Source organism: Clupea harengus, chromosome 12 (assembly GCF_900700415.2).
Source record: "Clupea harengus chromosome 12, Ch_v2.0.2, whole genome shotgun sequence".
NCBI lineage: Eukaryota > Metazoa > Chordata > Actinopteri > Clupeiformes > Clupeidae > Clupea > Clupea harengus.
This window is the reverse complement of record NC_045163.1, coordinates 26,824,997-26,841,605: the sequence shown is the minus strand read 5'-3', so window position 1 is coordinate 26,841,605 and position 16,609 is coordinate 26,824,997. Positions and strand designations below refer to the sequence as shown.

At 42.7% G+C, this 16,609-nt stretch overlaps 1 protein-coding gene across 1 annotated transcript; it reads left to right on the top strand.

The window, feature by feature from the left end:
- Positions 1-608: 608 nt before the first annotated feature.
- Positions 609-14,980, top strand: LOC105894608 (ankyrin repeat domain-containing protein 55). The gene is given in 12 exon segments (XM_042709460.1): positions 609-663; positions 810-812; positions 1,500-1,619; positions 3,335-3,465; positions 4,085-4,194; positions 5,927-5,987; positions 6,629-6,757; positions 8,667-8,851; positions 10,154-10,321; positions 12,339-12,988; positions 13,945-14,046; positions 14,622-14,980. Coding segments are annotated over 12 exon segments (2,073 nt in total).
- Positions 14,981-16,609: the final 1,629 nt, after the last annotated feature.

Genomic DNA, 16,609 nt, shown 5'->3' with positions numbered 1-16,609 from the left:
CCAGCCTGGGCTCCATTCATCCATCGCCCCGGCACACACAGTCAGCAACAGCCTCCTCCTCCGCTGCTTCCTCCTCCTCTCCTCTCCTCCTCTCCTCCTCTCCTCCTCTCATCTTCTGGCAGTCCACTCCCTGCTTCCGCAAATGGATGCTCGCGGTTCTGTACCTGCTTCACTGTGAAAAGAAAAGGCTGGGAATCTTCACCTTTATTTTTTCTCTCTCACTACGTCCACAGAGCTGAAAAGCCAGAAGCCAGCGCGGAAGAAGAATGAGCCATAAACCTTTCTCTTTTTTATTTATTGAAGACTGAGCCCTAAACCTGTCTCTTCTTTTTTTATTGCTGCCTTTCTGTCATCGGGCAGCTGGGTCAGGTTCTCTCTCCTTGCTCTCCCAGTCCTTGGTTCTGACAGTGAGAATGCCTGTGGATTTTCCTGGTGTGTAACGCTCTTAAGCTTGGATAGGGGGGAGGGGGGGGGGGGGGGGACGTGAACCATGTCTTCATCAGGGGTCCTTTGGTGCCTCCACTGAGGCGATCTCACGCATCTCCCTCTCTCCCACTCCCTCTGCCTGCGCGCTGAGTGCTGCTGTGAGCTGCTGTGAGCAGCGAGCGATGTGCTGATCAACCATGGAATTCACCTCCTCATCCGTGTTTGACCAGCAGAAAGGTAAGCAGGGAGCAGATGCTGTCATAAAGGAATTTAAAGAGTAAATGCTTAACAGGAAATGTGTTTATGCTTGGAGTGTATACGTGTATGTGAGTTTGTGTGTGTGTTCGTGTGTGTGTGTGTGTGTGTGTGTGTCTGTCGGGGAGGAGGTGGGAGGGTGGTAGTAGCTGCCATTGTTGCCATGGAAATCTTCAGCTCATCACACTTGTCTTCAGAATATACCATCACCTGGTGACAAAGTGGAGGATTACTGGCGACATTATCTGAGAGGCTGCAATGTGTTAGGAGCAGGTCTTAGTTGTGAGGATTCACTCAGGCTTCGGCCCTTGTTTGAATAAATGATCTGTCTGCTGAGAGTGCCATGGATATCACCACAGGTGCATCTGCAGCCACGGCGGAGAGCACACGTGTAATGACAGCTGTGCAGGGAAAAATGACACGACTGGAATCCAATTATGGTTCCGCAGTCATCACTGGAGGAGGTGGAGGAGCCATGGGTACAGTACTGCCATTTCAGGAGGGCTCACAGGCACAACAGTGCTGCGGCCAAACAGTCATTGACTCAGAGTGGTTGTTCTACAGTTCCTCTGGGGACACACTGAGTAACTGGTAATCCATTCAGAGAAAAGAGAAACGAATCTTTGCGGGAAGCCACTTCAGCAGGGAGGCCCATCCTCCTGTGATTGAAAAGGAGGGCGTGAGTGTGGTCTTGTGGCTTATTCAGGGAACAGCTATGAGGAAGTGGATGGCGGGTCAGACATGTCCAGGAAGTGAGAGTCACTACAGAGAGTTTTTGCTATGTCAACACTATAACGTTTGTATTTTTTTTTTTTCAGATTCCACTGATGAAATTGACCTCAGTGTAGTGTTCCAAGCAGCCGCCAGTGGAGACGTCAACACCCTCACAGCAACAATACGAGAAGATCCTTCAATCCTGGAGTGTTGCGATGGAGAAGGTACTATACATTAGGGCTAGCCAACATTTATAGTATAGGTAGCATTTGATGGAGTCATAACAGGTGACTTATAAGACAGTGACTGTGATTACAACTGAGTGGCACTGAGGCCAGATGTGTCACATTTGTAGAAGTTGTTATGTTGCTAAATCAATTCCTTGCCTCATTTGATCCACCAAGCCCATAACTGCTGTCAGGTGGGAAAGGAGTGTTGCAGTACATCTACATCAGCAGTTGGCTCCCATCACAAGTAGGGCTGAACGATTTGTGAAAATAATCTAATTGCGATTTTTTACCAAAATATTGCGATTGCGATTCGATATGCGATTTTTTTTTTTTTTTATCCTCTTTTTTTCCGAACAAAACGTAATGAATGATTTAAATATGACCAACTCAATATTAGATACATTTAGTGTAAAATATTCTTTCCCACATTTTACATTTTTATTTAACTGCTCATTACAGAAACAAGAACAACAACGGTTGCTTTGCCACTGTGCATTTAAGTAATTTAAAAAAAGTAATTTTAAGTATAAACACTAGGCATGCACTTTTTAAACACTGTGTGCAAAATGTACCATATTATAAAAAAATTTAAAAAAATGTATTTTTTTTTTTTTTTTTGTGACCACGTTTTTTAATCGCGAACGTTGCGGTTAGAAAATCGCGTTCTATCATATCGCGATTAAATCGCAAATGCAATTAATCGTTCAGCCCTAATCACAAGTCTACAGGAAATTGAAGTGAAGTTACTGCTGGTTTCCCGAGAAAAGGGTCCCAGTGGCCTCTTAAGTTTCGAAAGTGCAGATAGTCAACCACTAGCAATCTATGAGAGGATGTGGGAGCATGGGGCATAGGGCCTGGCAGCACAGAAAGCACTTTCTGCTGGATGAGATAACAGTTAGAAGCACATGTGTTGATTCAACTCCACCCATTGCCATTCCTAATAATAAAATGCAGTTGGTATTTTCTTCTTTGAAGCCCTTCGCTTCCAGAGTTGAAAATACCAACTATTAATACACATGATATCAAATGTGAGAAGGAAAAAAAAACATGGGGTGGAATATGTTCGGACAGTGGATTCAAGTTTTACTCGTGACATAAACATGTCCGCCATAAGATGACACCATTCCATCCGGTAAATGGTCCAGATATCCTTTACTCTGGCAGTGGCAAATACGGCAGTTTACTCATCCACCTTTTCATTAGGAATTGTTTGCACAAAGGCCCTGATTTCAGAGCACATTGCACATGTGTTCCATTGAGTCAGTTATAACCTATGTGCTTTAACACTTTAGTACGTGTTCATTAGAGCAACACTGATATACTTTAAATAAAAACATATGTGCTTTGACACGTTTGTACGCGTTCATAAGAGCAACACTGATATACTTTAAATAAAAACATATGTGCTTTAACACTTTAGTACGTGTTCATTAGAGCAACACTGATATACTTTAAATAAAAACATATGTGCTTTGACACGTTTGTACGTGTTCATTACAGCAAAACTGATATACTTTAAATAAAAACGTTAACACTTTTGTTCGTGTTCATAAGAGCAACACTGGTATACAATGAAGTGCATCTAGGCCTCAGGGTGATAACACTCCTCCACATGGAAATAGGTCCATTCTAAACTATGGTCTATCTAGGCGTCATGGTAACGAACCCTACACACTTATGCTGCGTTGTTTGTCATGTCCGCCACGCAGGCTCGACCCCACTGATGCACGCGGTGTCAGGACGGCAGGTGGACACGGTGAAGCTGCTTCTGAAGATGGGAGCCTCCATTAACACTCAGGACGCCTGTGGCAGGACCTCCCTGTCCTTGGCTACATATCTGGTAAAGGCACTGATATCTCTATCTCTCTCTCTATATATACATAGTGGAGAGGAATGAGTGAGAGAGAAAGAGAGAGAGAAGAATGAGAGAGAGAGAGAGGAATGAAAGAGAGGGAGAAAGAGAGAGAGAGAATGAGAGAGAGAGAGAAAGAGAGGAATGAGTGAGAGAGAAAGAGAGAGAGAGGAATGAGAGAGAGGGAGAAAGAGAGAGAGAGGAATGAGAGAGAGAGAGAAGGTATCTGGTTAATGCACTGATATCTCTATGCCTCTCTGTATATAGTGGAGCAGAATGAGAGAAAGAGAAAGAGAGAGAGGGAGAAAGAGAGAGAGAAGAATGAGAGAGAGGGAGAAAGAGAGAGAGGGTATCTGGTATAGGCAGTGATATCTCATTTCAAAGTGTGCTGAACAAATGTATTGATGACTATACAACAAATTCTTTTGAATTGAATGTTTATGGTTTCTTTTCCATAACGTGCCTTTCAAATTCATTCACCTCCCTTAAAAGTACCCCCCAAAGATGTGTCTCTGTGACTGGACGGTTTTTATCAACAACGCAATATGTTAAGGTATTTTTTTTAAAGATTCACAGAGTGTCGTGTTTAAACCTCTCTTTCCTCAAGGGCTGGCTTGAAGGCTGTGTTTGCCTTCTTCGTAACGGAGCCAAACAGAACATTCCAGATAAAAATGGACGTTTGCCACTTCATGCAGCTACAGCAGAAATCGACTTCAGGTATGATAGCACTAAAGAGCCAAGAACATAATGTTGCATGTTCTGTAATCCTATTCAGTTTTGGTACATTTAGCTATGACAAATGAAGAAAAAGCACTACAATATTCAGCTGTTTGTTTTTCAAACATCTAGAAAGAAATTAATTTACATTCATGCAATAACTTTTCCAAGTGTTATGTTTTGTAGTAACGCATTCAACATTCAGATTTAACTTGTAGCCTTAATTTAACATTTAGATTTAACATTTCAAATTTAGATTTAACATTGATATTTTTTTTTTACAAATTTGCCTTACTGCAAAACATTACTCTTGGAAAAGTTATTGCATGAATTTTGCATGCTTTCTTTTTCATTTGACAAACTGAGCAGGATTACAGCATTTGCAACATTTTACAAACTGCACCCCATATACATCAAACATTATTTGATCACCAAAATGAATAACTATAGCTATAATTGTTCCATGAATTATATTTTAATAATTCAGTGACTATGTAGGCCTACAAAGGCTAAGAACGGTTTCAGGAGCGAGCATACATTTAAGAGAGCATACAAGTACAATAATGGCTCTCAAACACAACAAACATTTGGCTGAGAGAGAGCTGTGGTGAATCTGCTGTGTCAGCACTGAATCAGCCGCAGACGCAGATGTTGTGTCTATTAATGAGCACTTCGCTCTGCACCGCAAGGGCGCCAAGTTCGGTTGCTCCCGGAGAGTTTTCCATCGCCAGGGATGCATTTATGGTCTCCATGGTGACCAAAGACCTTTGATCAGCACCAGTTGTTATGTCCCAATCTCTCTCTCTTTCGCGCTAATTGGAAGGGGAGACACGAGTCGAAAATTTGACAGAGCGACGTGTGCTCAAGAAATGTCAATAAACTCAGACGCATTTACTCAGAGGGACTCTCCAAGTACATGTGTGGTTAATATTCAACTAAGTCACATGACAGATGCACCTGTGAATATGTGCTGTGGTAGGCTTTCACATTTTAATATGCATACCCACATTTTAAAAATAGATCATGATCATGTGATGTCTGAGCCGCAACGGAAATGTTTAAAAAACACATGTGCACGCCAGTATCTCAGTTCAGCAGCTATTTCCTGTGGATATAGACCTACTTATGCCACCATTGACCACATATCTGGTCAAAAAAATATATAAGTATGACTGAAACAACTCAACTAGCCTACACAGAACGACAAATCGGGGCTGAAAAGGAAGCACTGTGATTGCTAAATCGCATTGTAGCGCTTCTCTGGCATTCTGCAAATAAGCACATTGTGCTTGATACACTTGGTTAGGGGAGGGAATTCCATGAAGGGAAATGCCTAAGTGACCAAATTCATTACTACTAGTCCTGCTGTAGCTGATGATATTATAACTCACTATAACCTGGTTTATTATTAACTACAGGTCTATATCCCTCATCACAAGTCCAGTATTTGTTTTGATAAAACTAAAACCACTAGAATTTTTATCAGTGAAACGATAGGAGGCTGTACGGGCATCTATGGGTATGGTTATTTAACTAAATGTTCTTCGCGTAAAGCCATATCTAGGGTGCCCAGATTTGAGATTGTGAAAAAGAGGACACTTCGTCGCGGGAACCCGCCCACGCGACGGAGTTTTTGGACATCTTTTTTCAGATAAAGCATGTTTATGCTATATGGCTTCCTCTATAACTATAATCTCTGTAACATACTAGCTATCTGATCGTTCTTTTACAGACTTATGGCTGTGCTGTTGCAGCAGTCCACACTGTGTGAAATCAACCACCAAGACAATGAGGTAAAGGTTCCATAAAGAGAGGGGGAAGAGCTGGTTTAACAGACAGCATCTTGTTCAATGGAAATGGTGGAGTGAAATGTTTTGTTGGGATAGATAGTTCCATGAATACCGATCTTGATCCTATGTTTTGTTTTGTGTATTTCAAATTGAAAACTAATGCCAAAGGTACTCTGGAGAGCACTGTGGCCAATACTGATGGCCACTTTATTTGGAAACAATTATTGATCACACCGTGATACATGTTACTGACCAATATCTATCACTAAAATAAAACTAGTCGTACATGGTTTTACAAGATGCCAGTGGAAAGGACCTCAAATTATATCTGGTGCCCAGTGGGTACTGCATCATCTTAGGTCGCCGTGATACCTTGTGCATCGCTTTCATGTGTCCTTGTTGGGTCACTGCATTTACATTTACATTTAGTCATTTAGCAGACGCTTTTATCCAAAGCGACTTACATATGTGCGACTTACAATGTATACACATTTTACATTTACACTGATGGCACACTGCACATCAGGAGCAATTAGGGGTTCAGTGTCTTGCTCAAGGACACTTCGACAGGGAATCGAACTAGCAACCTTCTGATTACTAAACGACTTCTTTACCTCCTGTACCACTGTCGCCCCACTGCATAGGGAATGACCACTCTTCACTGGGCCTCCTTCCATAACCGTCCGGACCACGTGCAAGCCCTGCTGCAGAAAGGGGCCGATCCCACACTGGTGGACAAAGACTTCAAGACAGCCCTCCACTGGGCAGTGCAGGTACGCCACCTGTCTGCGTCTCTGGGTCATTACAGCTTATTCACCAGGGCAGGGGCTCCAGGGCACATGGACCTGACGCTGTAACATGCTCATTGCACTCTCGTCCTCAGACCCATGGCAAATTTCCAAAGCATTTCAGCCATAGTCAGTCATTCACATGCTGTCATTTCAGGGGTTACTGTGAGTTTCACGGTGCAGAGGCACTATTCATTCAAGTTGATAGTGACATAATATTGCTGGTCTTTGAAAAAAGAGGCTGGTTTGTGAAAGTATTAAATGAGTATCAATGTACTGCCCAAAAGCTGAAAAGATGCTTTATGGGGTAGGAGAGGGGGTGTCCCTTTACATCAAAACTGTATATTTTGGGGGGTGGTCTGAGTCACTTTATGAGGGTGGGGAGTTTTTGTAAAAGTTACACTTGCTCCTTCCGGTCACAGCTCTGTCAGAGTCTTCCCCTATGAAGAGAGACATCTCCCCTATGAAGAGACACTCTCAGAGACATCTCCCCTATGAAGAGAGACACTCAGAGACATCTCCTCTATGAAGAGACACTCTCAGAGACATCTCCCCTATGAAGAGAGACACTCTCAGAGTCTTCCCTTATGAAGAGAGACACTCAGAGTCTTCCCTTATGAAGAGAAACATCTCCTCTATGAAGAGACACTCTCAGAGACATCTCCCCTATGAAGAGACACTCTGAGAGACATCTCCTCTATGAAGAGACACTCTGAGAGACATCTCCCCTATGAAGAGACACTCTCAGAGACATCTCCCCTATGAAGAGACACACTCAGAGTATTCCCCTATGAAGAGACACACTCTCAGAGTATTCCCTTATGAAGAGAGACACTCTGAGAGACATCTCCCCTATGAAGAGAGACACTCTGAGAGACATCTCCCCTATGAAGAGAGACATCTCCCCTATGAAGAGAGACATCTCCCCTATGAAGAGACACTCTGAGAGACATCTCCCCTATGAAGAGAGACACTCTCAGAGACATCCCCTATGAAGAGAGACACTCTGAGAGACATCTCCCCTATGAAGAGACACTCTGAGCCAACAGATGACTGATGCTGTTGTATTTGCCTTCATGTGGATAGTAAACAACACATTCACAATACACTATATGCACCCTTCAGTCTTCCTGTTATTGTCATCGCATGCACCATCCCACGGTGTCAATTATGCATGTCATCAGCCTTTCCTGCCACTGTTTAGGCCATGTATGTTACACTGTGGCTCATGTCAGTCTAAGTCCCCATAGTCCTGATAATATGTTCCTCGTGTTACTCTTTAGAACAAGGAATTTGTGTGTGCACCAAAATGCATATTGCATTCATAAGACCTCAGGGGCAGAAAGGAGGAGCATATCTTTCAAACTTACAGACAGTAAAAGAAACCTTATCTCAACTAAGCACCTTGAAGTGTAAAACACAAAAATGAACCTACACTACTCGTTGAACTTCTGTTTTCTATCTGGAAGCAAACTGCGTATTTGGTTGTAAGGTCGCTGTGTAAAAAGGGATGAGTTGCACTTCACTGGAAGTCGTTCAAATATACTCTTTATCAACACTATGTTTACCTTTAGAGTCAACTATACTCCATATCAACACTATGTTTACCTTTAGAGTCAAATATACTCTATATCAACACTATGTTTACCTTTAGAGTCAAATATACTCTATATCAACACTATGTTTATTGTTTACCTTAAGAGTCAAATGTACTCTATTTCAACACTATGTTTTCCTTTAAAGTCAACTGGCAGACCAAAGGTGGTGCAAACTCTGAGTTGCAAAAAAGATTGCAAAAAGTTGACACAGGAAAAGCCTGTCAACGCAGTGGTTTTGCGCGTGGAGAAATGTTGCAGCCAGAGACCACAACCTGTGCCTTTGTTTTCTCTGACAGAGCGGCAGCAGATGTATGTGTTCTCTAATCCTTGACCACCATCTTGGTCCGTCTGTGATCAACTACGACGATGAGAACGGAAAGACCTGTGTGCACATCGCGGCGGCGGCTGGTTTCAGCGACATCATCTATGAGCTGGCACGCGTGCCTGAGACCAACCTACAGGCTCTGGACGTGGATGAACGGTACGTGCTGCCGCTGCTGTGCACCTGAGAGCATCTGGAATGAAATCAGATCCCTATCTGACTGCAGAGCGCACATATATATCAGATCAGGGGAGGCTTGTGAAACGTCCATTCCTCTGCTTTTGATCAAAAGCACAACCTCACTTGGACACCGCGTATCCGAAACATTACAGTGGTACAGGAGGTAGAGAAGTCGATTAGTAATCAGAAGGTAATCAGAAGGTTGCTAGTTCGATTCCCTGTCGAAGCGTCCTTGAGCAAGACACTGAACCCCCAATTGCTCCTGATGTGCAGTGTGCCATCAGTGTAAATGTAAAATGTGTATACATCCTTGTAAGTCGCTTTGGATAAAAGCGTCTGCTAAATGTAAATGTAAATGTACAGTCAGTCAGAAGCTGTTTGACAAAGACTAAATCAGCAGGGTCGGGTGATACTACGGGAGGTGGATGCACTCACTCATTTACATCATCAAATAGGGCCTGCAAGGCATAAGGTTTGTTTCAGTATTGTGCTTTTCACAAACAGGAACTTCCCATGGTGCTGCAGAGACAGTTATAGACTTTGTGACTATCTCTATTCCCACAGGTACTTGTGGTCAGGGATGGGCAAAATACAGCAACCATGACATGTTTGCATTTTGCAAATACAAAAATACTGTATATTTCCCATCAGACATACAAATGGCAAAATACTATTATCACTGGGCCTCTGCGGCGGGCAAAGAGGAGTGTGTGCAGGCCCTGCTGCAGCTGGGCGTGGACCCCGAGCCCCGAGACATCAATTTAAAACACATCTTTTAAATGCATGCATCACAAACACTGCCCATCCCAGTATGTGGTGCAAGCATGTTAGCACGTACTGTGGTGAAAAGTGTCAGACAAAATCTTCACACCCTATCAAGTGTCAACTGAAAAGTGTGGAGAAACTACATGGAAATAAATAATGGTGTGTTTCACTTTCATTTCCGTGCATCAGGAATCAGCCACAGACACTCCTGGTCAATGTGCAAACGTGTCGAACAAGCAGATGTGTTAATGGTGTGTGTGTGTTTGTGTGTGTGTGTGTGTGTGTGTGTGTGTGTGTGTGTGTGTGTGTCTATGTGCAAATGTGTCGCACCAAATATGGGAAAAGAAACATGACAACAATTCAGTGGGGAAAAAAACGAAACCGTGTAATTTGGCATAACGACAAAAAAGAAAAAGATCTATAATAAAAACAAAAAAACATGCAGAGTCAACCGAAGATGTGTTGTCTCTATAATAGAAAGTGATTTTCTGTGCGTGGTGTTGTTTTCCCCTCCAGCACGCCTCTGCACTGGGCCTCTGCGGCGGGCAAAGAGGAGTGTGTGCAGGCCCTGCTGCAGCTGGGCGTGGACCCCGAGCCCCGAGACATCAACGAGAACACCCCGCTCACCTACGCCATGTACTGTGGCCACACGCCATGCATCAAGCTCCTCTCTTCAGACAACAGGTGGGTGGGACACTCCTTCATTTGTTATTGTTTGTTTGTTTGTTTGTTTGTTTATCTGCTTATTGATCTGTTCGTTTTGCCTTCACTGGGCTCCGTGCGGTGCCACAACATGTGAGGCAGGAAGCCCCATCACACCTAAAGGGGAGACATATTTCAATGTAATGTCCTGTCGTTGAATCCATTCATTCCTGTTTGATAGGGTAATACTGCGTTTCTTACTCATATCGTACTTTGGAAAACTGTCCTCTGTTCGTGTGCTTTGGTCAGGGTCTGCATTTATTGCATTGGTTTACCATTTGGAGTTTGGAAATAACTCCTGTCATTTGCATTAAACTTGATCAAACTCATCGTCCAGTTTCGCTTCAACTAAAGTATCACTCTTCTGTGACATTCCCTCCCCCTCAGAAACTATTAAAGGCTTGTTATTTAATTCTGCCTTCTTCCCTGCCCCCTGGGATTAAAGTCCCTCTTGGTCTTATTCTTGGGTTTATTCTTACACAATAACGTTTCACTTCCTCTGTCTAAACAGAGATCTGCTGCAGCATTGTAACTACTGCAATGGAAAGATGTTCCGTTTGCACACTTCATATAAAAAGGCTTGTTATTTAATTCTGCCTTCTTCCCTGCCCCCAGGGATTAAAGTCCCTCTTGGTTTTATTCTTGGGTTTATTCTTACACAATAACGTTTCACTTCCTCTGTCTAAACAGAGATCTGCTGCAGCATTGTAACTACTGCAATGGAAAGATGTTCCTGTTGCACACTTCATATAAAATGACTGATGTTGCCACTGTATATCCAACCTTTTTTAAATAATTCAACCTTAATCTCATTTTGTATTCCTATGTATAGAAGTATTCACATAACAGCATGCAGTTACATTCTTCTTTGACTAAAGTGGCAATATGAAAAATAAGTCCCCACATAGTGTAACCATAAATGCTACACAGTGACCCATTCACAAATGATTGAAATGACTGAAGCATCAGTTGAAACCATCTTGTCTTATTTTTCTTTTTTTGGGCAATGGATGCAGTACGCTATCTGTACACCCGCTGCCATGCGCCATGCGCCATGCGCCATGCGCCATGCGCCATGCGCCATACTGCTAGTTAAAGGAGCTCTCTGTAGTCTGGACACCAAGCGAGTTGTCTCCCCCAGACTGGAAACGCATGCGGGTTGCCAGGTTGAGGACAGGAGCGCAAGGAGCTCAACATTAAACTTTGAGAGGATGAGCTAGAGAGAGGAGGAGGAGGAGAAGAGAGTGCAGGTCCTAGTGCTACAAGAGGAAGAGGATTTAGAGGAAGAGCAACAGAGAGAAGAGAGAGTGCAGGTCCTGCACACCTGTCAAGTTAACTTGATAGTAATTGAAAATCCGTCAGCCATCCCCACCGCCCACACATACACACAAAACACAACACACGCAAGCATATTGTTACACTTGCAAGGCATTTCGTAATCAGGTCTGGTTTGCCTCGAGAGAAGTTGTTCAGTAATGCTGAATATTGAAACTTCACTGAAGTAGCCTAAAACTGCTACCCAGACATAGTGATCTGCACAATGTGAACATGGCAGTCTCTCACTCTCATTAGCTAACCTTAACTGAAGCTCAATGCTTACCTGTTCAGGAGAAAATTAGTCAACTCGGCATCCTTCTTAAAATTCTTCTGGGATCTTAGCTGTTTCCATCTTTCATATGCATCTCAAATATTTAACTGCATTTTACTACATCTCTGGTCATTTTTAGAGGGATGCAGAGGCTCCTTTGGTCGGGTAGAATCAAACATTATCTCTGTTGGTCCAATTTGTTTGCTTACTTCCATGGCGGTCACACGCTGTGACACCCAGGGTGTCTTAATGGTACTGGAGAAATGGGCAAAGGCCTGAATCACACAGACTATAGCACAATGATGACATATCATGTTCATTTAATGATTTTATACAGTAAATGTATTACATATTTGCCCTAAAAGATAAAGAAGCACAAACATACCTTAACTAAAATACGAATCTTTACAGGTTAGAGTCGACTCGACAGCTCCGTTCCCAGAACAATGACCTGGCCAACAAGAAGGAGGGCAAATTTCGCATGCTCAACAACATCTTCTCCTGCAAGAAGAAGAAGGAGCTTCACACAGCACTACAGAAAGTACCAAACCACGATGGAAATCAGTCAGAGGAGACGTCCGAGGTGGACGACATCATCACTATGTTTGACTGCCTGTCGGACGCATCCGGGAAGGACTCGCGAGAAGACGGACTGGCCTTGAGGAAGAAGTCCTGCGAGCCACAGAAGCTGAACATCCTGGAGGACCACGCCTCAAAGGAACTCAAGGGGCTTCCGCCCATCCGCACACAGAGTCTTCCACCTATCACCCTGGGAAACTCACTGTTGGCCAACCAGTTTATGGGCCAAAGGCAGATGATCAGCCGCCTGGCCCACCGGTCTCAGAAGAGCAAGAGTGAGCATGACCTGTTTGACAGCATAGCCAAGAGCCAGAAGCTGGTGGGTCAGACCTGGAAGACAGAGTCCAACCAAGTACTGTCCCACAAGGCTTGGATATCATCACCCTCTGAGAGACTGCTTGATCGACCTCACCACGAGACATCAGGCCCCTTAGATGTGCTCTGTCCCAAACATACCCCATACATTCCAAAAAATGACAAAGGTACTTGTGCTGGAATATATCTGATTGTAAATATGAATGCTTGAAGTGAACGTGATTAGTTTTAATAGAACACATTTCACGTCATTTTATGTCTCAATATTTACGAGGTTATTTATATTTTTGATGGCATTCATATGTTTAATTAACTTAAATGCTTACTCCACATTCAAATAGTCACTCTGTATTTGAGCAAGGTTGCCTTTTGAGTTTGTTGACGAACAACAGCACAAGAGGAAGCAGCAGTTATGCATGTTTGGTATGCAGTTTTGGTAATACGACTAGTGGTTGATTGTTTGCACCTCCTACTGCGAATGTGCATACTAAGTGTCAAAACTGTTGTGGTTGTCACATATGCATCAACAAACATTCCATCCAACAGAACGATCAGAAGACCTCACTGCATCTTAACATTAATAGAACCACATAGCTAGCATCGTGTGAACTTAACCTCAGATTTCCATTTGGTGACTTTAGGATTGAAGATTATTTTATATTCTGATTAAAACACACAGGCTTCCAAACAGATCCGTCAGCAGCTCTCCTACCAAGACAGACAAGGGCCTGTAGGACAGAAGGAGTACTCTTAAACATATTCCTTTACTTGTTGAAACCAGAATGTATATTGTGTACAAACACTTGTGATTTGCACTTAGTGCAGTTGACTTTGATTATCAGGGGGGACTGAATTCATTTAATTCATTTAATCCACAGCTCAGTCACCCTGTCTTGTTTCAAACTCAAACCCAGAGCTGTGTATACACCAAAACCACATCCTGTGATAAAGCGAACATTTTCACTTCTCTTTGCGAAAAGAGAATGAAGACAAAAATAGCAGAATGTTGGAAATGCAGTAACAATAGTGGAGGTCCTTTAGAAGATGACCTGATGACAAATACAAGGTCATGTTCTCACTCTTTGTCAGCCGTCTCTCCCCTCTCCCCTGATGTTGTTCACAGCTCCAAACACACACCTGCTACCTCCAAACGGCCTGAGGATGAGGGAGTCTGGCCTCGCACGCAACAGCTTGGCACCTATTCGTGACCACTGTACTCACCGATGTAAGTACTGTACTTTTGTACTTTTGCTCAGTTTGAAGAAGGATAAAGGGGGTCACTGACAATGCGAGATAAATTACAAATCCATCCATACGAATGTACATTCTCCTTAATTTCACCCCAAAAAATGTAAATATGCCATGCCCCTCAGCAGACTAAAAATAGGAATGTACATATTCTGAAAGCATTGCAGAATTCATAGCACACATTGGCCATTAACATTATTACAGTCACTGATGTAAGAGTCTCTGAGTTCATTTTTATTTGATGATGTGAGATTAAAGACATTATTGAGATAACATGAGAGATAGATTATTCATTATAATACTCCTTCTGTCCAGTCCAAACTTCTAGATGGTAATTAGATCACGTGTGTGTGACAGCTGGGGTCATGAGTTCTGTGTGAGGTTATAAAACTCTATATAACTATAAAGCTGTCAGCAATCACGTGATGTCAGCATCCACAGCTGATATTGCATGTATATTAAAACAGCTTTTAAAGACTCATATCTCATACAAATAGCCGCTTGATAAAATAATCAATAATAATCAATAATAATATTTGTTCTCTGGTTCAGTTTCCCTTCCACCTGACCAGGTCTCTCAGGGAGTGAAAAAGTCCAAATCTCTGCCCTTCGGCTCTCTCGGCTCCCTCGGCCTCGGCCTCGGCCTCGGCCTCGGGCTCGGGCGGGGCCTGGCCAGCCTCCCTCCTCCAAACGCCCCCAAGCACCACAAATCTGGACTCTCCCAGAGCCAGTCCCTCTGCTCCCTGCCGCCCGCGGTGGTTGGAGAACCGTTGCGGAACATGCAAGTTCTTCCTGCGATTCCACCTCTGAGGAGACGTAGTCCTTCGCCTCCTGAACCCACTGGAACGCCTCACGCTGACCTTCGACCTTCTGAACCCACTGTAACGCCTCACACTGACGTTCGGCGGTGACACGCAGCAGGTTTTGAGGTTTTTAGTCTTGTGTGAACGAACAAGACTATGCCAAGAAGTCTTATCGAGATATCATTAAAGTTCAAGTCAAGACATGACACAATTAATTCACAGAAGACTGGGTTGACTTGTAAACTGGAAATCTTTGACCATCAGGTTTAGGTAGTAACAGAACATTCAGTTTTCAGTATATGAAAGTCAAAATGTCTTAGTTGCTCTGTACAAGATATGCTCAGACAAGAAGTAAATGAGAGGATTTATAGAATGGTTTAAGTATTTGATAACGTTTATTAAAGAGATACTTTCTTATTTTTACATATTTTTATTCATCAAAATACTTTATCTAAAGGCATGCACTGTGTTTAATTATTCTTTAATGTATGTGTTTGAAGCATTCAAGTGACGTATTGAAGTTCTTATCTGACTGTTTTGTAATAAAGGAATTTAATTATAAAATCAATAACTCAACTGAGCCACAATGCAGCATGTCTTGAGTTCATTACACCACTGATGCTCCAAACGCCGAAGACATTTTAGTTGATGGTTAGGGTTGACCTCCAATAAACAACATGCATTAGAGGGCAACATGTATTGCAGCTTAACCACTCTTGAAATGACCAGAGGGAGTTCCATTGAAAGTCAAATTCAGGTATTCGGGCAATACATCACCCTTTCCTTACTCTAGTGTAGACCACATTTTTCAAAACAAAAATTTCGATTAGAATTTTCTGAAGCAAATAATAATCAGGATTTACTGGGTTTATAATCTGTATGTAGTCTAAATACATACAAGTATGTAGCCTACAACAGTAACAACTCCATACTTCTTAAAATGAAATTGCTTTGCTATTTTATGTATTAAATGAGGGATTTTGCAACCCAGCATAAGTCATTCATAATGTCTTCACATTTGTACCATCATTATACAAATTACTTTGTCATGTCAATAATACATATGGTATTACAGTGTGTTTAGTACTCTCACGCTGTGGTTAAAGGCCTGGTCTGGTTAAAGGCCTGGTCTGGTTAACAAGAAATCATGTTGTTGGCAAGAGAGAGGAATGTCTGTCATACCATAACGACTTGGCTGTTCTTAATGTTTTCTTGTAAGTGAATGATTGTGTAGTTACTAAGAAACAATAGAAAGAGCACGGCCTGTACAGTCCTGGTACTCCAGATTCACCACCGCAGTTCCTGAAGGACAACAGGCCTGGGTTGGTTTACCAGTAAATGCCCTGGGGGCCACAGATGGGAGTATTGTTCTCCAACTTTTCCTGTTAGGCCATTTAAGTCACAGCAAGTTCCAGGATTCCGCTGTGTTGAACTTGTCTCTGCAGTGGAATGACTCGGGTAACTTGGAAAATGCCTGAAGGATGTCAGCTTGTGTTTGGAAGACTGTGAGTCATTTCTTTGCAATTAGGGGTCACATCAGTTTTCTGTCTTCCACAAAACTACTATGTGGGAAATGTACAGGCCTGTATGTAATCAGAAAATATAACGCCTCTTTTCTCTAAAATTCTGGTAATTTCAGGATTTTAGACTCAAAACAAATAATAGACATACTGTGCCCATCCAAGCCCTACAATAACTGGTTAACATAATATATGACTTTCGGGTAAGGGGGTGGAG